Below are 22118 nucleotides of genomic sequence, written 5' to 3' on the forward strand. Positions count from 1 at the left end.
ACACACACCCAGACCACCCTGGACCAGGTACACACACACACACACACCCAGACCACCCTGGACCAGGTACACACACACACACACACCCAGACCACCCTGGACCAGGTACACACACACACACACCCAGACCACCTTGGACCAGGTACACTCACACACACACACCCAGACCACCCTGGACCAGGTACACACACACACACACCCAGACCACCCTGGACCAGGTACACACACACACACACACACCCAGACCACCCTGGACCGGGTACACACACACACACACACACACACCCAGACCACCCTGGACCAGGTACACACACACACACACACCCAGACCACCCTGGACCAGGTACACACACACACACCCAGACCACCCTGGACCAGGTACACACACACACACACACACCCAGACCACCCTGGACCAGGTACACACACACACACACACACAGACCACCCTGGACCAGGTACACACATCGGGGCAGAGCACATTGTCTTGGCTGATGAGACCTCTGTGTTTTTTTTTTCCAGGTGTTTGTGAACTTTGCCAAGGACCAGAGTGACGATTATCACTCAAAAGACAACTCTGTGAGACGCCGTGATGTCGCCATCAACATTCCCACTCCAAGCTCCGGGGTAGCAGCCTGCAAGGTGGACGACCTAAATGAGAGTGTCATGTGATCATGTGACCAGCCTATTGCGATGTCGTAAGGGCAATGTGTCATGCCAGTCAATGCAAAAGATTTCCTGTGGGGGGAGCTGTGGTGGTCACCAGCCACCAGACTGTCAAAAACTTGAACACATGGTGCTGAGCGTCCACCATGTTTTCCTCTAATGCTTTAGCTGACGCATCAGATGACGTGTTCAGTGGTTGTTTATTTACGATGAAGAATCTGAATAATTTCAATGGCCGAGGGCTCGACTGCAACGATCCATTTTAACATTTGATTCTCTCATTTTCTTTATTTATGTTTGTCATTTTTGCTTTTATTTTGGCGAGATTATGCTGTTTCTTGTAGTGTTGAAGAGCCAATCAAAGTGCAGTACAAGGATGAGGTGATTAATTTTTTAGTTTTTTAAGAAAAAAAATGATAAAAATGGCAGATTTGTTGTTTTCAACTGAAATACCTCACCAGTTTGTGAAATGCTGACACGACCAATGACCTCCTGAGCTCAGCTGATCCGCCTTCACATGTCCTGCACGACATCAGTTGACGGGATGTTTATCAGCTGATTGACTGGAAATGTTTGTTGACTGATGGGAAGAAAAAGTGTCTCTGTTCCTGACATTAAAACCAACGAATCTCCTGAGTGGCCGTCGGTCTCTTCATTGACTCATGAAGGATTCATGACACTCAAACAATCGCCAGCAAACCTCTGTCTAGATTTTGCTGCTTTCCTGTAATACACAGGGTGGAACTACAGGAGCAGTTGTGTGTCTATCTCAATCACATGACTGATCACATGATTAACCTAAACAGACGAGACGCCACTGAGTTACTGCGGGCCCCTCTGAATCCCAGACCTCCGGTAGAGCAGCCCAGGCGGAGGAGGATTGCATTGGCAGGTGGTTGGATCTGAACAATCATGTCAGAGGTCGTCTCCACCACGGTTGGAGTCAGAGTCACAGTCAGCCAACTACAACGGAAGTGATATAAAGGTGGGTGTCGAGGCGTGTTCTCTTGTGCAAATGTTCTAGGGTGAATAAATAAAAACGTCGAGACGTCAAGAGGAGACGCATCAGAATGTTGGCCCTCACGGAGCTTCTTACATCAACACGTTCTACACAACACAGCAATCAAACATTGAACATGAAGCTGCATCGGGGAACCTCTCACTACGAAGGGGGGTTTACAGGGTTATTTGGTATGTTCAAAGTATGTGGGTCAAAAGAAGGCGTCAGGAAGAGGTCACATGATCAAACAATTTATTAATGATAGACAATCAGCTGTTTGTTCTGATGTTAAAGTTGAACAGGTAACATTCATTTGGATCAAATGTTTTCTGCGAATACATGAATTCTCCGATCTTTAAGTATCTGTTGATCACTGATGATAACATGGAAAAAAATGTCTGTAAATAACTGCTGGCAAGCCAGTTGGCTGTGGGCGGGGTCACAGGAAAAACGGATGACATCATCGTGGATCAAAATAACCGAAAATAATCAATTGATGGTTTCTGGTCTCTAAATGTAATGAGGTAGAGCTTGTTATGAATGCATGTTTGAGTTTATTTCCATGTGTCACAAACATGTCAACGTGTAAAATAAAGGTCCTCTCTGATGGGAGATATTTGATCAGCAACCTGCGGACATCCCTCAGGACCAGAAGATGCTGCTGAAAGGGTTAACAATGCAAAACCCCTCAGGATGTTCTTGCTCAGTGTTAAATGAATGAATTTAGAACACAAGCGGAACGAGAGCCCTGATCTCGTCAACTCAAATGAAATGATGTGACGATTGCGGCTCGTGTTCTAGCATCAGCTAGAACTACAAATTCCATCAGCATCGGCGCAGAGCATATTAGGCGGTGAAGTGACAGTCACCATGGCAACACCTCTTCCTATATTCATTTTACCTCAGGTGATGTCATACTGGGGGAGGGGAGACAATTCAATCACATTATTTTTACATTTGATTCTTGAGTAAATAGTTGATTATTCAACAAATATTTAGACAGAGCAGACAGAAAAGTTGCCACGGTGACATGAGGAGGTCACAACTGGACAATGACTCTGCTGGTGTTTCTGGGGTGGACAGACCCCCAGTGCCTGGTGATGCAGAGCTGTCATTGCCTCACTGATGAAAGGAGGCAGTCTTACTGTTGCTCATGTTAGTCTGTTACCATGGAGACACCAACATGAGGTCAGGAGGTCAGTTCATCGGCGAGAAGGAACACGGAAACATGAGTTTGTTCTTCTGAGAGTTGAGATGGACAGTGCTGCTCCTGACTGACAGATACATTATGATTATTGACTCGGTATATTGATTCTACTGATAACTGAAAGATTACATAGGAAGTATTGATGAACTCAACCTGGAAGATCATCAACTTTTGTTCACTAGAGCTGATTTACTGATTCAATCACCACAATCACATGGAGCGATCCTATTGGCTGCTGGGGGAAGAACCAGGAGATAACCACTTCCTGTTGGTGGAGGAACCAGGAGATAACCACTTCCTGTTGGACTACAAACACACCTCATCCCTGACACGATCACTTCCTGTTGGACTACAAACACACCTCATCCCTGACACGATCACTTCCTGTTGGACTACAAACACCTCATCCCTGACACGATCACTTCCTGTTGGACTGAAACACAACTCATCCCTGACACGATCACTTCCTGTTGGACTGCAAACACACCTCATCCCTGACACGTCACTTCCTGTTGGACTGCAAACACACCTCATCCCTGACACGATCACTTCCTGTTGGACTACAAACACACCTCATCCCTGACACGATCACTTCCTGTTGGACTGCAAACACACCTCATCCCTGACACGATCACTTCCTGTTGGACTGCAAACACACCTCATCCCTGACACGATCACTTCCTGTTGGACTGCAAACACACCTCATCCCTGACACGATCACTTCCTGTTGGACTACAAACACACCTCATCCCTGACACGATCACTTCCTGTTGGACTACAAATACCTCATCCCTGACACGATCACTTCCTGTTGGACTACAAACACCTCATCCCTGACACAATCACTTCCTGTTGGACTGCAAACACACCTCATCCCTGACACAATCACTTCCCGTTGGACCTCATCCCTGACACGATCACTTCCTGTTGGACCTCATCCCTGACACGATCACTTCCTGTTGGACTGCAAACACACCTCATCCCTGACACGATCACTTCCCGTTGGACCTCATCCCTGACACGATCACTTCCTGTTGGACCTCATCCCTGACACGATCACTTCCTGTTGGACCTCATCCCTGACACGATCACTTCCTGTTGGACTGCAAACACACCTCATCCCTGACACGATCACTTCCCGTTGGACCTCATCCCTGACACGATCACTTCCTGTTGGACCTCATCCCTGACACGATCACTTCCTGTTGGACCTCATCCCTGACACGATCACTTCCTGTTGGACCTCATCCCTGACACGATCACTTCCTGTTGGACTGCAAACACACCTCATCCCTGACACGATCACTTCCCGTTGGACCTCATCCCTGACACGATCACTTCCTGTTGGACCATAACAACACCTTTCCCCAGCCACATCCTGTACAGCAACAGCTTAAATTTGAAACATTTTATATAAATGTAATTTTTTTGAAAAGATCTCTTAAATATGAAAAGGAAAACCAATAATCAGAACATTATGATGGTTTTAATAACCTGATCAATAAATCTGAAGCGTGTGATGTCACATCCTCACTGCATACCACAGCCTTACCTGCAGCAACAACCCTTGCATCAGTATGAGCTTGGTGTCGAATCTCTGCCCGCTCATCCGCACTCTTGTACCACCAGAGGGCGTGAACTAATGGCACAATTACATCATCAAACATGCGCGCGCACACACACACACACGTGCATTTATAGTTAAGAGCATCACGTGTCACATCCTGACAACTGCAGATGTCTCTGCTGGTCATTGAATGAACTCTCAAATTTACAAAAGTTGTATATTTTGAAGCGTACCTGTATTCAGCAGGCCAAACTCATTGTGGAAAGCTCCCACCAGCTTGCCATATCCCAGTGCATCATGGGAGATGATGGCAGCCTGGAAGGCATCGCCCCAAACTGCTGGACCTCCGGGACGCATCTGGAAGGAAACCAGCTCGTAGACCCCTGAAACACACACTTGCTGTCACAACCAGCAGTTGAAGCAGTTCATTGGTTTGGTGGTAATGGGAGGGACTTACCAGCCTCCTTTGGCGGCATCTGCAGGCGGCTCCAGGGAACGAGGTAGGCAACCTCATTGTCCTGAGACGTCAGCATAGGAATGGCCACGGAAATGTATTCCGAGACCCAGCGGGAGTCCTGAGCCAGAGCTGCCCGGACTGCTGCTCGTTGAGAGAAACTGTCTGTGGAAGTAGAGAGGAGCCACACCGTCACTACCAACGAAGAAGTAGAGAGGAGCCACACCGTCACTACCAACGAAGAAGTAGAGAGGAGCCACACCGTCACTACCAACGAAGAAGTAGAGAGGAGCCACACCGTCACTACCAACGAAGAAGTAGAGAGGAGCCACACCGTCACTACCAACGAAGAAGTAGAGAGGAGCCACACCGTCACGACCAACGAAGAAGTAGAGAGGAGCCACACCGTCACTACCAACGAAGAAGTAGAGAGGAGCCACACCGTCACTACCAACGAAGAAGTAGAGAGGAGCCACACCGTCACTACCAACGAAGAAGTAGAGAGGAGCCACACCGTCACTACCAACGAAGAAGTAGAGAGGAGCCACACCGTCACTACCAACGAAGAAGTAGAGAGGAGCCACACCGTCACTACTAACGAAGAAGTAGAGAGGAGCCACACCGTCACTACCAACGAAGAAGTAGAGAGGAGCCACACCGTCACTACCAACGAAGAAGTAGAGAGGAGCCACACCGTCACTACCAACGAAGAAGTAGAGAGGAGTGAAAAAGTACCAGAGGAACAAAACAAAACAAAACAAAATCCTCCGGATGTCCCAAGATCTGGTTCATCCATCTAGGACGAGCATCTTGAGATGCCACCATAAGCAACAGCTGTCACCACAGGCTGTAAGCGGCCGACTACGAGGAAGAAGTGATTGTTCACAGTCTCTCCCACACTTCCAGGGCTTCATTCGTCTTCCTGCATTTACACCCAGTGAACGAGGGCAATGGTGTAGCTTCCAGGCAGCAGTCAGTGATGGGGACCATTCAAGTCTTTGTCAAGCACAGGGGTTTTATACAAGAATGGCAAGGAGTTGTGGAGTAGCGAAGCCCTGTTAGGGCAGAAGGAGGGAACACATGGAGGAACCGCTGACTGAACCCCCAACTCATCAGAATCACCAACGTTAGAACTTCTAACTGGAGGAGTTTTTAAAAGCATATCAGGCATGTGTGGCCTGTTTAAACGGGTGTGTGTGTGTGTGTGTGTGTGTGTGTGTGTGTCTCTCAGTGTACTTCAGTTTTTCTAAAGACCTACCGCGGACCAGCACAGGAAATTAGCAGCAGCTAAAACGCAGGGATCTGGTACATGTGGGCCAATAAACATGAACTGAAATGAAGACCAGCACCAACAAGGAAAAGCCACCTCACCATACTTCCATATATGGAAGACCTGATTCAGGCCACCATACTCGATGCTCCAGTAGCCAATCAACTGGGAGTGGGCAGTGCGGAGGTGGATCTTCTCATTAGTCAGATTCAGGAAGGCAGCATTTTGGTCTGGCCTGATGCAGTAGGTGCGGAACTCGTAGAAGGTTCCGTGTTCCTGCTGGGGTGCTGTGGAGAGACGCACACACGGCTGCAGAGAGGAGGAAAGATGGTAGAGACATTTAAGATTGGCTGCCCAAAGTGGGGCCTCAGGACCAAATCTGGCCCACCATGTTCCCCCTCTCCTCCTGTTGAGGGTGGTGGGGGTGGAGCCTATCCCAGCAGCCTTCCCCCTGGACAGGTCACCAGTCCATGGCAGGGCCAACACATAGAGACAGACAACCATTGGCTCTCCCAGCCACGCCTAAGGTCAATTTAGAGTCTGGATTAACCTGGTCCCTCTTGATGTCTTTGGACTGTGGAGGAAGCTGGAGTACCAGAGAGAACCCAGCAGGAACAGGGAGAACATGGAGGGATGGATGGATAGAAAAATTATATAAATAATGATTATCAAAATAAAAAGAACTACAGTCTCTAGTTGTTCACATTGAGGCTTTGTTGGCAATTAAGTAATAAATGAAGGGGAGGAGCCTCAGGTACACAAACAAAGTACATTTTCTCAATAACAACATTGTTGCTTTTAACTTTACAGTTATTCTTCAACATTCAAGTCTTCAAGTTCTTCAGTCATAAACATTCTTCTGCGGGTTAGTGACCTGCCGTTAATGTCTAACTTGAACTTTGACCTTTTTGATCTTTAGACTGGATTCCGTGTTTGTGTCAGCTGGATGACATAAAAATAAAGTATCTCAATATTTGGTCATATAATCATTACTGGTGATGAAATAGAATCATAAATAACAAACTTCCTTCTCCAGATTCATGGACATTCATAAACAAACAACAATTCGCTTGATTACTAAAAACTTTGAAACTACAACTTCCTGCATGTGACGTCGCCATAAAAGTGGTATTTGTCGAATTTGAAATCAAACTTTTTAAAAATCAAATATTTGAAAGTATTTATCGAACGTCACATCGGAAACTGTTGACACAAAACGACCCGCTCGAGTGTTCGGTGGCGTGATGACGTCACTCACCGAACCAGGAGTGGGTCCGAGAATGAGTCCGGCTCGGATCCGCGAGAAACTTGTGAACCTCAACATGTTTGGATGGTGAGAGATGGGATGAGCTGAACCGGAAATACCGACAGACGGAGCCCCGCCCACCAACAAGAGGCGGAACTGAACGGCGATCTACTGTCACGTGAGAAGATTCATTGCTCCGCGTGCGACTCTTTGGTTTAATTGTTGAATAATAAAATAAAATAAACGTTTCCACTTTTTTTATGAAGCCAACTTCTCTGACGTCACGTCCGTTCAGGAAGTAAAGTTCCCCGTAATACAGCTGCGTCCGTACTGCCCCTCGAGCTGAGCCCGGACATGTGGACGTTATTCCGAGGGTCGGTGCCGCTCCGGCGGCTGTGGAGGACGTTTCGGTCCGCCGGGTCACTGCTGAGGCCGGAGGAGGCGGCAGGACGCGTCTGCGGCCGGGAGTTGTGCAGCAACGACCGAACGAGCCCCAAGAGCTGCACGGTGGACCCGAACCTGGAGGAAGAGTTCGTGTTCCTGGACCTGACTGGTGAGAGCACCGGATCCTGGAAAATGAACGATATTTGATGTGAACAAAAAACAGGCTTGGTGACGTCACTAATCACACGTTTCATTCCAACTGTTAGTGGGTCGGTAGGTGATGGTGTCACATAGAAGAAGGTAGACGCTTCATTTGTCATTGCTTAGAACACCGAGGAGTGATTATTGATTACTAATGAGTAATAAATGTGTAAGCAGACAGAAGAACCCCCATCCCAACATCCTCACTCACATATGCAGCACAGGGGCCCAGGACTAGACACACCTGGCCCAGGACTAGACACACCTGGCCCAGGAAAAGACACACCTGGCCCAGGACTAGACACACCTGGCCCAGGAAAAGACACACCTGGCCCAGGAAAAGACACACCTGACCCAGGACTAGACACACCTGGCCCAGGACTAGACACACCTGGCCCGGTTTAAGTCACCTGCTGTCCTTGCGTCCCTTTCCGGGCCGACTTGTCCAGCCGGCCGTAGTTTCTTGGCAGGTCGTACTGAGTATGAGAAAATGATTTTTTTTATGTCGGTGGATGATGATTGTTATTCATTTCTGTCAGTGTCTCACGTTGTTAACTAAACCCTGACTTTATTCAAGATGGAAGCAGAAATTAAATTCAATATCAAATGAATTTGGATTCATCCATTTCCTCTTCTTGTGCTGATCTTTTTCGATGCCCTCCCCATTTGTTCATTTTGGGTTTGTCTGTGTTCATAGTTGTGCTGTGTTTATTTTGCCTCACTGATATTAGTAAAGTAAAATGAGGATTTAAAAAAGTAGAATTTACGTTTTCAGCTCCGTTCATCCTCTGGGAAGCAGCTCCAGCAGGGACGCGAGTTTCACCTCTTCAAAGTGCTGATGTGATCACATGATCCGCTACACTGATACGGACAGAGCTGCTAATTGAAATGAAGACACGGACAGTCTGTTGACAGAAGTTGGCAGGGACGTCCTGGTGAGGACGTCCTGGTGAGGACGCCTGCGTCCCTCATCTGTGGTTCAGATGTCTGTGGATGTTTTAGTCTGTTCGACTTGTGTGTGAGGGGCTGCAACAGTTGCTCCGTCCATCAGGTGGCGCTGTGTCCCACTCAGCACATATTAATATTATATGAGTCACTGAGTGCTTCCTGAAGAGTTCTATCATGTCTCCAAGTTATCTGATGAACAATCTCACACAGAGGAGTTGAAATGAGAGCATTTAATTCACGGTTGCTATGGTTACAGTTGGTCTAATATTTGTCTCTTCTTCTGGTCATCACCTCAGACCAGGAGGAGGACCCCAGGCAGGGGGAGATCTGTTTCCCTCCTCTTCCTTCTCGTCCTCGTCAGCGGCAGATCAGCTCTCTGAAGCATCAGCTGCAGGCATTGAGGAGTTTCGCCCTCCGGGATGCCGAGCCTGACGGTCTAATACAGTTCCAGGATGTGGACTTCCCACTGGACTCAAGCGTCGTGGCATCTAAGAGGAAGCAGAAGGTGACAAAGGGCGAGCACAAGGTCCATGGGACTCCAGATGTGGACGAACCCATCAGCGATACCTGCTGCTCGGGCTGTGGTGCCATCTTGCACTGCATTGACACCACCATTCCTGGGTATCTGCCCAGTGAGAAGTTCAAGGTGCTGCAGCAGGAGCAAAGTCTGGGCAGTGCCACCTGCCAGCGCTGCCACCTGCTCACCCATCACCGTAAGGCCCTGAACCTGCAGGTGCCCAAAGAAGAGTTCCGCAGCGTGGTGCAGCAGATCCACTCCCAGAAGGGCCTGGTGCTGCTGATTGTTGACCTGTTGGATGTCCCGGACTCCATTGTCCCTGACCTGCCGGAGCTGGTGGGAAGCAACAAGCATGTTGTGGTTCTCGGCAACAAGATCGACCTCCTTCCTAGAGACTCACCCAACTACCTGCACCGAATAAGACGCCAGATTGCCCACTACTGCCAGGATGCTGGCTTCAGAGACCAGGTCACTGACATCCACCTGATCAGTGCCAAGACTGGTTACGGTGTTGAGGCTCTGATCTCCAGCCTGCAGAGGTCGTGGAAGTATAAAGGCGATGTCTACCTGGTGGGAAGTGCCAATGCAGGAAAGTCGACGCTCTTCAACACATTGCTGGAGTCTGACTACTGCAAGTCCAAATCCTCCAACGCCATCCAGAAAGCCACCATCTCGCCATGGCCTGGTGAGCTTTCCAACTGTCTTTGACTTCTCCTGTAATTCTTAGAGAAACATCCTGATCATGTGACTTGCTGTCTTTTCTCCATTTCTTGCTGCTGTGTGTCCAGGGACAACTTTGAACCTGTTGAAGTTTCCTATCATCAACCCAACACCATACAGGATGTTCCGGCGGCAGGAGCGCCTAAATAAAGCATCACACCAGATGGAGTGCGACCTGTCACCCAAAGAGCTGAAGAGGCTGCAGGACTTCTGCCGACGGGGCTACTTAGTGGGTTAGTGGGCTGGGGGCCTGAGGGCCATACCCTGTCTTCAACAGATAAACCACCTCACCTGTCTCCTTCAGGTTGCGTCGGCAGAACGTTCCAAGCTGAAAGTGGGTCAAGACGGAACATGATTGAGTTTGATCCCGACAGTTTGGCTTTTGGAGAAAATGAAGAGGGCAAGACCGCGCTGCCAGGTGAGAAACCTAACAGGACGTCTGATTGGATGAATGATGTGCTATTATTCCTTCCCTCTTACCAGGCTGGACTAATAAGTCCCTAAAGACTCTCCAGCTGCCACCCGTAGCTCCACCTGCTCACGTCCCCATCTGTCCATCAGTCTCTCCTTTCTCTCTCTCTTTATCTCTGTTCCTCTCTTTCCTTCTGTCTCTCTGTCTTCCTCCATTCTCTGTCTTTGTCTCTGTCCATCAGTCTCTCCTCCTTTCTCTCTTTATCTCTGTCCCTCTCTTTCCTTCTGTCTCTCTGTCTTCCTCCATTCTCTGTCTTTGTCTCTGTTGGGTGGAGGTTCATTGAAGGAGTGTGATTCTAGACCTGCTCTACCTGTAAAGTGTCATGAGATAACTTTTGTTGTGATGTGGCGCTATAGAAGTAAAATTGACTTGACTTGACGATTATTAAACACCACTTTACTGTTTGTAGAACTTGAATCGACTCTCAGAAACAAATGAAGAACTAGAAAACGTGCTTTGGCCATGTCCCCTGTTATTGTCCTTTAACCCTTATCTGATTTTGTACCCTCTGTGACATCAGCTCCCAGCAGGTCAACTGAGTTCACATACAATGAGCTGAAAGACGCCAACTGGCTGTTTGACACACCAGGGATCATGAAGGAACGTGATGTGAGTCAAGTCTTCAGCTGGGTGTCAGTTCAGGGGTGTGGCCTGAGAGGAACTTGGTGGATTTAACGAGATGTCTCTCTTTATTTTCATCACCAGATGTCGACGTAACCCTTGCATTTTTAATAGCTGTTCTTGTTGCCTAAAAACTTTGACTGTTGCAGTGCCACGTTCAGGTTGAAACGCTCATCCTAAATGATTTCTTTTTCTTTTTTTTTCCCAAATATTTAGACATACGATGTTTAACTGCCAACTTGTCAATAACTCCGTTTAAGACACTGATGTGATGAGCTAGCTCAGTTTGTAGCTTTGCTAACTGCTCAATCAGGGCTGAACCTGTAGTGTTGTGTTATGACTATAACAGTTGTGTAACGAGTAGCAGCAAATGTGAAGACACTCGAGCTGACGAGTCTTAATGTCAGTTCTTGAAGGCATGGAGCTGCAGAGTTGCTTGTTTGGCCAAGTTGGATGTCAAAATTCAGATTTGAACACGTCGGCCTCTGCGGATAATTTATTCATTTAAACGACGAATCTTGGCACAAACATGCAGCCTTCATCCTCTCTGACATCATCATCACCATCAGCACTTTTTCTTTCTGCAGGTCCTCAGCCTGCTTACTGAACAGGAAGTAAGGTTGGTGGTACCCACTCAGGCCATCGTTCCACGGACATTTGTGTTGAAGCCCGGTATGAGTCTGTTCTTGGGAGCTCTGGCCAGGATCGACTTCCTGCAGGTTAGAACAAAGAGAGCCCACTGCACTGAGCCTGTTGCTAGCATAAGAATTTTTAGCATGCCAGCACTAGCATTATTAACAGGCTAGTGCCAGCTTTAGCATGTTAGCATTAACAGTTGTTAATCTTGGTTACAGATCAAGTCACATCAGTTTTATTTGTAGATATGTATTTGTGCGGAATCACAGCGAAAGTTCCCTGCTGCCTCCCTCCTTTTACAGCAGGTGTAGAACCTCCCTCCTAGTAGAACAGGTCTCGAACCTACCTCCTAGTAGAGCAGGTGAAGAACCTCCCTCCTAGTAGAGCAGGTGAAGAACCTCCCTCCTAGTAGAGCAGGTGGAGAACCTCCCTCCTAGTAGAGCAGGTGAAGAACCTCCCTCCTTGTACAGCAGGTGAAGAACCTCCCTCCTGGGAGAGCAGGTGAAGAACCTCCCTCCTAGTCGAGCAGGTGTAGAACCTCCCTCCTAGTAGAGCAGGTGGAGAACCTCTCTCCTAGTAGAGCAGGTGTAGAACCTCCCTCCTAGTAGAGCAGGTGGAGAACCTCCCTCCTAGTAGAACAGGTCTCGAACCTACCTCCTAGTAGAGCAGGTGAAGAACCTCCCTCCTAGTAGAGCAGGTGAAGAACCTCCCTCCTAGTAGAGCAGGTGAAGAACCTCCCTCCTTGTACAGCAGGTGAAGAACCTCCCTCCTGGGAGAGCAGGTGAAGAACCTCCCTCCTAGTCGAGCAGGTGTAGAACCTCCCTCCTAGTAGAGCAGGTGGAGAACCTCCCTCCTTCTATGAACCAGCACATCTGAGACAGCAGAGATGAAAACCTTCCTTTACCAGCAGAAAAGTGGAGCAGATCCAGGATCAGTGGGGATGGACGTCTGCTTTGACCTGCTGGATGGAGAGAGAGAGAGACGGAGGACAGGGACAGAAAAGAGAGGCACAGAGAGAGAAAGAAGGGAGAGAGACAGACAGACGGGGACATGAACAAGATGGAGGTAGAAAAACGAGCAGAGAGAACGACAGAGGGACGAAGGACGGGAGAGTTAAGACACACGACAATAACAATAACTAGCTACCAATGATAACATCTACAGGTTATTCAAGCAATCAATTTCAGCATAATCAATAATGATAACGGTTCGTGTGGCCTTGATCGCGTGGTCTTGTCAATCCGCCCTTTATTAACCCTTTCACACTGAAACACGGGGGTCAAAGCGGGTTTTTGGACCTGTGTTTGCTCAGCATCAGGGCGCATTCAAGCTTCCAGCAGACACGGGTCTGAACTCCCGCTGTGGGGCTGCGTGCCTGTGTGTTTCTCTCTCGTACGTCATTGCGCTGACGTCATCATTACACATGAAAGTGCGCCGTGTGTCTAAATGCTGGTGATGATCCCATAAATCAGAGTGTCTCTTACAGTTCCAGAAATGTGCTGCCGGATCTTGGATGTTGGTTACTGAATGTTGAAGATATTGTTGATGGTAAATTATTAGTTGTGGTTACATTATAGAAAGAAAAAGAAGAAGAAAACTGTCCCTTCTTCTGCCACTAGATGGCAGCCCCTGTGACCAATCAAACTTGAAGCACTTTGTCGTGCTTGTTCAGGGTTTCCCTCCAGTCTAAATTCTTGCTTTTGTTGTGCGTTGCTTTGGACAAAAGGGTCCTCCAAATTAAATTGTAGATAATTATCATTTAAGTGCTGGCAAATACAAGACAAACATATCACAAATGCTTCAGAGAAGAAGTCAAGTTAGTAACACGTATGAGGACAGGAGGAGGAGAGAGAAGCCCAGTGCATCATGGGAGATCCCAGCAGTCTGAGCCTATAGCAGCAGATCTAAGGGCCAGCCTAAGCAGTCCTGACTATAAGCCTGATCAACAAGGAGGTCTTAAGTCTGCTCTTAAACATAGGAGGGGGTCTGGGTCCTGGACTGAAACTGGGAGACGGTTCTACAGGAGGGGAGCCTGATAGCTGAAGGCTCTGGCTCCCATTTGTCTTTTGGAGCCTCTGGGAACCAGCAGGTGCCCAGCAGCATCCTGGGAGTGAACGGTTATAACTGGGTTGTAGGGAACCATGAGCTCTGTTAGGTTTGAAGGAGCCTGATTGTTGAGGACTTTGGATGATAAAATAATCTAGAATTCTATTATGGATCTGACAGGGATCCAGCGCAGAGAAGCCAGTACAAGAGAGATCTGGTCTACTAGTTCTTGTCAGTACACCAGCAACTGGAGAGTCTTTAGGGACTTATAAGTCCAGCCTCATAGGAGGGAATCCATCCATCCTGGATTACTCGGAATCCAGCCTGGAAGTGACAAATGTCTGGACTTTTTTTTTCTGCGTCTTCTTGAGCCAGGATGTGTCTGATCTTAGCGATGTTACGTAGATGGAAGAAGGCGTCCTGGAGGTTTGTTGAATGTGGGAGTCAAAGGGTCCTGGTATAAGAGAACTGCTAGGTTCCTACGGTGGTGCTGGGGGCCAGGGTGGTGCCATCCAGGGTACCTGTCTCATCAGATCAGGTGGTCCTCAGGTGTTTGGGCCCAGCACCAGAACTTCAGTTTATCAGAGTTTAATAAAGGAAATGATGGTCCTCCATGTTTCCTGTCCTTCAGACAGGCCTCCAGTTCAGTCAGCTGGTTTGTTCCATGTGGATCATTGATGAGTTCAGCTGAGTGTCGTCTGCATAGCAGTGAACATTAATGGAGTGTTTCCTGATCATGTGACCTAGAGGAAGCAGGTACAGGGTGAAGAGGACTGGTCCAAGCACAGACCCTTGTGGAACACCAGAACTGACTGTAGTGGTCTCAGAGGAACCATCATTAACTAGTACCACCTGAGATGACCTAGTAAATATGACCTAAACCAGTTTAGAGTGGTTCCTTTAATACCAGTGACAGGTTCCAGTCTCTGTAGAAGGATATGGTGGTCAATGGTATCAAAGTTGCACTGAGATCTAATCAGACCAGTACAGAGACCAGTCCCTCATCTGGTACCAGTAGGAGGTCACTGGTACCTTTGACTGTCCTTTGTCCTATGATGAAGATCAATTTTTTAGAGTACCAGCAGTTGCTAATCAACTTCCATCTGTTTACAGGGGACGGCATCCTGCTGGTTTTCGGTTGTGGCATCCAGTCAAGTCCCAGTTCACATCACCAATCTGGAAAAAGCAGACAGTGTTTATCAGAAACATGCTGGACATGAGCTGCTGGCGGTGAGAGGGCACTCTGTAGTCACAACTACAGAAGGCAGGCTCATAGTTTCAAACCATACCATCTGTGGTGTTGCCTTCAGGTGCCCATGGGAGGGTCGGAGCGTATGGAGGAATTCCCAGCATTGGTTCCCCAGGAATTCTGCCTAGAGGGTCGAGGTCACCTGGAAGCTACCGCTGACATTAAACTGTCATCTGCAGGTAACTAGAGGACTGCATGGACACTGAACTTTGAGTCTCTGCTGGGCGTGGTGTTCATGACACAAATGCGATCTGTCTGCAGGTTGGGTGGCTGTGACGGCGCCAGCAGGTGACCAGCTGCTGTTGAAGGTTCACGGTCCCGAGGAGGCAGGTTTCAGTCTGAGGATGCCACCACTGCTTCCTCTCATTGTCTCTCTTAAAGGAGCACGTGTTCACAAATCTACCGCCTACAAACCCTTAAGGCCGGTGGGGCTGCTGGACAGTGGGGTGTCTGCCTCTGGTGCCAAGAGGCTGAAAATGAGGAAGAAAAAGATGAAGAATTGACTTCTACTTCCTGTCAGAGTAGGTTTATTCTGCTGTTGGATGGATTTTGGGGATTTGATTGACAGACTGGCAACCTCTGATGGGGGGGGTTAAAAAAATTAAGTTGCTTACTTTTACTTACTTGCATATTTAATAGCTATACACTCATTCAGATATTTGATAACCTACATATTTCTACAAATGACTGAAAAGATTTTGAATATGGTTATTAAAATCTCGCTAACTTTGCTAACAGCTGAGAGTCTTTGTTTCAGTTCTTGTTTAATTGTATAGATACAAATTTTGAGCTAACTCTCCAGAGAGACCCAGTCACGCAACCAGATCCTCCAGTCCAGGAACCTGCTCTCTGATCAGTACCTCTCAGAATCTTTAGCCGCCACTGTTAGTCAGGCAACACATCTTTATTAGCTTCACTGCTGCCTGACAGAGGGAATGATTGCTGTGTGTAGCCTATCGGAGTCCCTCGTCTTACATAGGAATTGCCAGTGACAAGCTCTTGTATTATTACATACTAGCTAGCTTGTAAATTGTTGCTAAGCTAACATACTTAAAGCTGGCTGTGCTGAGACATTGAGGCCTTTAACAATTCTTGCAAATCTCTACTGAAAAATGTGCAGACAGAATTAGGTGGGTTAACAGCAAGTTTATTTACAGTGAAAACAGGAAACTTATTCATCTTTGACAATAACATTGGTGCCATTTTAACTTTTAAATTCGTCATGAGCAGAAGACAAATCCTTACCAGATGGTCCGTGTTTTGTTTTTTAAATTTTCACACATTTTGAAGTAAAGTTGCTTGATTTGTAGTTGTTTAACTTTGACTTGGAGGTCACAGCTAATCAGACATTAAGCCAGATGTTATAAAGTAGCATTAGTGACATTAGAAGAATTAAGCTGAAGAATTCAGCATCTTTACAAACCAAAACGTACTAAGAGATTTGGAGCTTATGTGCGGGGTGTTCCTCGACATGCACAGCAATAGTAGGGTTATTGCAGAGAATCAGCTGATCTGTCAAACTGAATGAAATGAAAAGACAGACCATCTGATCGAGGGAGACCAACAGTTTCATTGAAAAAACAAGACAGTCAAATAACGTAAAACAACAGACAGAAAACAGAAGTCATAGTGACTGGTAGATCTGAAGGTTTAATGACAGTGACAAAGGTCACGTCTACTTTGGTGTCTCCCCTAAATATTGCACAGAAATATTTACATGTTAATTCAGCTCTATGACTCCAACATGACTGACGCGTCACCACGTTGAGTGTGTGACATCGTTAATCACAGCGAAGACGTGCAGGGGACGCGCTGAACGTTCATCTTGATTGTTCAATAAGACAAACTGGCCACGACTCTTTGGACTCAAGAAAAATGACCGTCACAATAATGAAGCGATACAATGCTGCTCGTCGCTGATTGTCAAACGCACTGAGACAGAATCATTTGATCCGGATGTGACACCAGTTAAACTGTTTTAACTGCAGTGGAGACACGTTTGGTCCAACAAATCAGCTGATTCTAAAACTACATAATGTTCATGCTGATGATTTAACATGGTATCTGTCAATCAAACTTGAAGATGAAATGATTCTGAGTTCCAACTCATCATCGTCATCAACATCATCATCATCACCGTGGCAGTCAAATAACAGAGTTCGAGTTTGTAAATGTGTTCAGACAAAACAGGAAGTCCACCAGATTTTAGTTCACGTGACCTTCCTGCAATTATAAAGTTATTAGCTTGTCGTCATGGCAACAGACCTGACAAGTCTGGAATTTATACTCTGTCCAAATTACCATCATGATGTCATTATTAGAGCATCACTTTGATCCGTTTATCACAAATGAATGAGTCACATCGACTGTGACGACATCATGACCCAGACACCATGGATGTGAGGTCATGAGACAGTGACGCCACCTGCTGGTTGGCAGGTGCCAATAATCATCCTGCTGGACAAACTGGAGGTGAGTCATAATTTCAAGAACTATTTGAAATAATTTCTATTTGAAGAGCTTTTTTGACGCCATGTTGGTTCACCAGTTGAGTTTCTAATTCAGAAGTGTTGGATGTCAATCTGTTTGCTGCTGTAGTTCAGACATCCAGAATCTCTACATGGACACTTTTTACTCTCCTTTGCTGGTGGTGTCCATGTAGTACACGTTGACCAGGTGGCGGTTTAGGTGGCGGCGGTACTCCACTTCGATAGGGAATGTACGGTCACAGAATATGCACGTGTGGCTCTTGAGCTCTGTTGGAGTAGGAATTTCATCGGTCGGTGTTTCAGGGTCGTTGGCCATCTTGCCAGAGCTGGCACCATTGCTGTTGAGGCCAGAGTCATCACTCCCCTCTGAGCCACTGTCACTGATGTCACTTCCACCTTCATGGCTGCTATGGATCCCCTCGTCATCTTCTGCCTCAGTTGGCTTGGTTCGTGATGTGGGTTCAACAAACATGGGAGCAGGGCAATCCTTGGCAGGAGAACTTGACCTGCAGCTCAATGAAACACCCATCTTCTTGTTAGAGGGTTCATCCAGAGTCTCACCTGGTGAGGCTTCTGTCTCAAATGGGTCATTCGGTTCAGGGGGAGGTGTCTGATGGAGGCAGGTGGAGTTCCTTGCTGGGCGCACTGACTGTTGTGTTGGAGTGTCTCTTCCTGGAGTCTTAGATGACAAAGAGTCAATAGACCCTGACTCAGCTCTGGCTGCTGCTTGTTCCAGTTCTGCGGGCTTCCTGTTGGACTTCCTGGTCAATTTCTGCTTACCAGGGAGCGATGGCAGCCCAGTTGGTGGGGTTGAAGCTGCAGCTTTTGTCTTGTCAGTTTCCTCTGAAGCAGTTTTGGAAGCTTTGCGGCGTCTGGCCTTGGACAGTGTCTCTGACGGAGACTTGGGGGACAGATCTAAAGCCTCTGCTGCTTTCCTCTTGGTGGCCTTCTCTTTGGCCACCATTTCCTTGGGAAGTCCATTGGGACCACCATGTTTGTGAGAAGTGGCAGACTTCTTTGACATCCTGGGCTTGTTAGGGCCTTTGTTCTCTTTCTCACTGCTCTTCAGCTGCTCTCGTTCCTCAGGCCCTGCCTTCCCCTTTTCTTTCCCAACCATGTGCTCCACCGCTCTGTCCTCCTTGCCTCCTTGGTGGTTAGATGTCTCTGCCTCCATTGCCTCATGGTCAGCTGGTTCCTGGACAGTTAACAGCCTCTTGACTCGTCTCCTGCTCTTGTTGTCTGTTGTCCTTGTCTCTTTCTGAAAATCTGCCATCTTGGTACAATTCTCAGCCCTCTTCTGCCTTGTTGTGACCTTTTTCTCCGGCTCTGCTTTGTCTTTCATCTTGGATGATTTCTCCTTCTCTGAGGTGCTTGATTTCTTCTGCATGTCATCAGGTGATTCACCTGTAGTCAACTGCCCACTGCTCAACTTGCTGCTCTTCCTGACAGACAGATTGATGGGACCTGACTGTTTGTCATTATGGCAGAGCTCCTCGTCCCCGTCTAAGTCCTCATCAACACTAGACGAGTTTCCCAACTTTCTGGCTTTGGTGGTTTCTTCCACACCAGGTTTCTTGACCCGCAGTTTGACCTTGGAAACATCCACGGTGACGTCGCAGCCTGAGTGCCTGGACTTGATGTGGTACTGCAAGTTGCACTTCTTGGAGGCAGCGTATTTGCAGAGTGGGCAGAGGAACTGGCGTGGGTGGAGGTGGAGCTCCACATGCTTCTTGAAGTTGCTGCGGTCAGCAGTCTTGTACTCGCAGTATGGGCAGGCCAGCGGTTTCGGGCCGTTGTGGACCTGGCGGATGTGGCGGGTCACCTCGTGCTGGTTGGCAGCCAGATAGTTGCAACTCTCACACTTGAAAGGCCGCTCACCTGCACAGAGAAGAAGCTGTTAAGATGCTGGTGGGAAGGCGGGGCTGAGTTTGAATACTTGTACATGTGACCTGATAGACACAGTCAGTCCTCTAAGCCTTCTGTCATGCAGGAGGGTTCAGACTGTGTCCACAACAGAGTAGACCGACCTGAAAACACAGGTACTGTGAGACAGGAGGTGAGATCAAGTCAACCAAAGAAACAGAGAGAATACTACTAATACTAGACCCATTTCACCATTAACAGGGGTTCATCTTGGCTGTCAACCAATGAGAATTTAGCTGAATGACACTCCAACCGGCCATGTGGTTCCCCTTTTTGTTTGATTGCATGTTTTCAAGTCGGCCCAAGCCAGCATGGACGTCCAGACAGGATGAAATCACACAGGAAGTCACAGCACATTGACAAGAAACACTTTACCGTGTTGATCCCACGACTGCTTCAGTGGACAAAGAAAGACACAACCATGGTGAGTGACAGGATCATCAATTTTTAGTGGTAATACAATGACTGACACTTCTACATCCTGATTTGTCTTACTACTTAAACTGTAACACACTTCTTCTTCCGTCACTGGTGAGAGATGCATAGCGACAAACCACATTGGATCCACTTGTTATCAGGAGGTGGCAATCTGACCACGTGGTGTGATAGACAAGAAATGACGAGTTTTTGGAGTGTGTAATGGATATGAATTGACATCATGTCATTCACTGTTTGGTACCAGGCAGCCAACTCATGATAATAATGGAGTGGGAATCTACCACTGTGAGTTTGCAACCTAGCTGGCATATTGAAAACACTTAAACCAAAACAAAGCTCCATCCACCATGATGGGCAATCACAGCGATCAGTGATGTAAAGTGCGTACTTGTTCACTCTGAAGATGGAATCACCTCCTTTGAGGCTCTAGTCAGTTCATTATGATGAAGCCCTACACTGAATCTAAATTAAGATGTTTCCGCCTCATGCTTTTACTCGTCAGGATCATGGTCTACAAGTCATCCTGTTTAATGGGAACTGACCAGAGTGTGTCCTCATATGTCGGGTCAGGTGTGTCTTCTGGGCACTGGAGTAGTCGCAGTATGGACACTGGAAAGGGCGCACACCTGTTTAACACAACACATGTTCATATTACACATACCCTGCTGAATAGAACAGGAAACAATGAGACAGGGCAAGGATTCTGACCTGTGTGCGTGCGGATGTGCTGGATGTAGTTGCTTTTACGATCTGAGAAGTAGGAGCATTGACTGCAGGTGTGCAGCTTGCTGGGGAAGTGGTTACGCAAGTGCTTCCTCCAGTGGTACTGGCTTATCGTGGTGTAAGGGCACAGCGTGCACTTGAACACCCTGAAAGATGTGCAGAGTTGGCGGATAGTGGTCAGTCCCGGTTGAGACACACACCTGTAGACATGAGCAGTTGAGTCTTACCTGTGGTCCTCGCCCTCCTTGCTGTGGTGCTTCAGGTGAGCGATGTAATGGTCGTAGCGGTTGGTGTTGTATCCACACCGTTCGCAGCGGATCAGCCCTTTGCTGTCTGCAGCAGCCAATGCACCTGTCGCCCCCCCACTACTCTCTCCCTTTCCATCTGGTGACACCTTGGTCTCCACCTCCTTGGCCTTGGCCTTGCTGCGGCCTTCCACCCGGTTCACCACCATCATCTTGCTGACAGCATGGGTGCTTAGGTGGTCAACAAACTCCTGCTCATGCTGTGCCTGGAAGTGGCACGGCTTACAGTGGAATGGCTTCTTCTTCCTACCACCTTCAGTTGTTGCCACGGTCACTGGGACATCTTTCCGTTTAGCACACAGCGGAGGTGTTCTGTTGCAGGAGGTGGTGCGGGAATTTGAATGCTTTGACAGATCTTCAGCTTTGTCCCTGTCGCCCTCATCGTCCTTGCCATCATTTCCTACAACCACAGCATGGATGTTTGGACCTGGAGATTCCGGGTACTCGATTATACAGACCTCCCGGTGGTTCTGGTTGTCATAGCTGTACCTGTACAGGTCAGATGCCGACTGAGATGGGAGCAAAAGGGAAGAGGGAACATTCGGGGGGAAAAGGCAGGGACTAATTCCTGACCTGATGATGCTCTCGTCCTCGCTGTCTGAGTAGCTGCATCCCACCGTCTTCAGTTCCATCATCTCCTTCTCATCCGCTACACTCCCGTCACAGCCGCCACCTTCCGCCGCTGTCACCGCTGCAACATTGGCCAGCATCACCAGTTGAGGTGCGGGCATGTTCCTGGGCATGTCACTGAGGTTCTGACTGTCCTCCATCAGGGAAACGCCAACAGGAAACATTTCTACAGAAAACGTCTGTGTAGCCATGTTGAGTTGGAAAGCTGGGGAGTGAAAAAAACTGATGAGACAGAAGACTGAGACGAGGTGGTGTGGTTCATCCTGATATATCCGTCAGTTTAGAAAGGATGCCCCAATACTCAGATTCAATATCTTGAACAGAAAATAACAAATTCAACAAGTCCATCAAGTGATATCAAAATAACACCATTAGGAAAGAGTTCAAAGCAGCAGAAAGACTGAAT

At 47.7% G+C, this 22118-nt stretch overlaps 4 protein-coding genes across 8 annotated transcripts in view; 2 read left to right on the forward strand and 2 right to left on the reverse strand.

The window, feature by feature from the left end:
* The window catches only part of LOC147251608 (phospholipid-transporting ATPase ABCA1-like), a 50650-nt gene extending 49348 nt beyond the window's left edge, over positions 1–1302 (forward strand). For both annotated transcript variants that reach the window (XM_086222419.1, XM_086222418.1), the window contains exon 49: positions 523–1302. In XM_086222419.1, the coding sequence (XP_086078545.1) occupies positions 523–672 (150 nt within the window). In that variant the 3' untranslated portion in view covers positions 673–1302. The remainder of the gene's footprint in view (positions 1–522) is intronic.
* Positions 1303–1910: 608 nt separating this feature from the next.
* On the reverse strand, positions 1911–7621 carry nipsnap3a (nipsnap homolog 3A (C. elegans)). The gene is made up of 6 exons (XM_086222427.1): positions 7423–7621; positions 6266–6473; positions 4898–5059; positions 4674–4823; positions 4426–4512; positions 1911–2940 (listed from the first exon to the last, which is right to left on the reverse strand). Exons 1-6 carry the CDS (start codon positions 7486–7488, stop codon positions 2864–2866), a joined length of 750 nt encoding a protein of 249 aa, XP_086078553.1. The 5' UTR covers positions 7489–7621; the 3' UTR covers positions 1911–2863.
* Positions 7483–18340, forward strand: noa1 (nitric oxide associated 1). Of its 2 annotated transcripts, XM_086222424.1 has the most exons (10): positions 7483–7588; positions 7677–7963; positions 9240–10145; positions 10249–10413; positions 10485–10598; positions 11173–11261; positions 11861–11992; positions 15069–15185; positions 15266–15383; positions 15466–18340. In XM_086222424.1, the coding sequence occupies exons 2-10, from the start codon at positions 7765–7767 to the stop codon at positions 15705–15707; spliced, it is 2082 nt and encodes a 693-aa protein (XP_086078550.1). In that variant the 5' UTR covers positions 7483–7588; positions 7677–7764; the 3' UTR covers positions 15708–18340. The 2 variants fall into 2 exon arrangements, with proteins under 2 accessions (XP_086078550.1, XP_086078549.1); XM_086222423.1 differs by having other exon boundaries at positions 7547–7963.
* The window catches only part of rest (RE1-silencing transcription factor), a 7684-nt gene continuing 1902 nt past the window's right edge, over positions 16337–22118 (reverse strand). For 2 of the 3 annotated variants that reach the window (XM_086222420.1, XM_086222421.1), the window contains exons 2-6: positions 21656–21917; positions 21005–21571; positions 20763–20923; positions 20597–20680; positions 16337–19571 (exon numbers count right to left, since the gene is read on the reverse strand). In XM_086222420.1, coding sequence (XP_086078546.1) covers positions 17836–19571; positions 20597–20680; positions 20763–20923; positions 21005–21571; positions 21656–21903 — 2796 coding nt within the window. In that variant the 5' untranslated portion in view covers positions 21904–21917 and the 3' untranslated portion in view covers positions 16337–17835. The remainder of the gene's footprint in view (positions 19572–20596; positions 20681–20762; positions 20924–21004; positions 21572–21655; positions 21918–22118) is intronic. The other variant, XM_086222422.1, reaches the window with a different exon arrangement.

The sequence above is a fragment of the Aulostomus chinensis genome, chromosome 13 (genome assembly GCF_037954235.1).
Source record: "Aulostomus chinensis isolate RoL2024-O1b breed Wild chromosome 13, RoL_Achi_v1.0, whole genome shotgun sequence".
Lineage (NCBI taxonomy): Eukaryota > Metazoa > Chordata > Actinopteri > Syngnathiformes > Aulostomidae > Aulostomus > Aulostomus chinensis.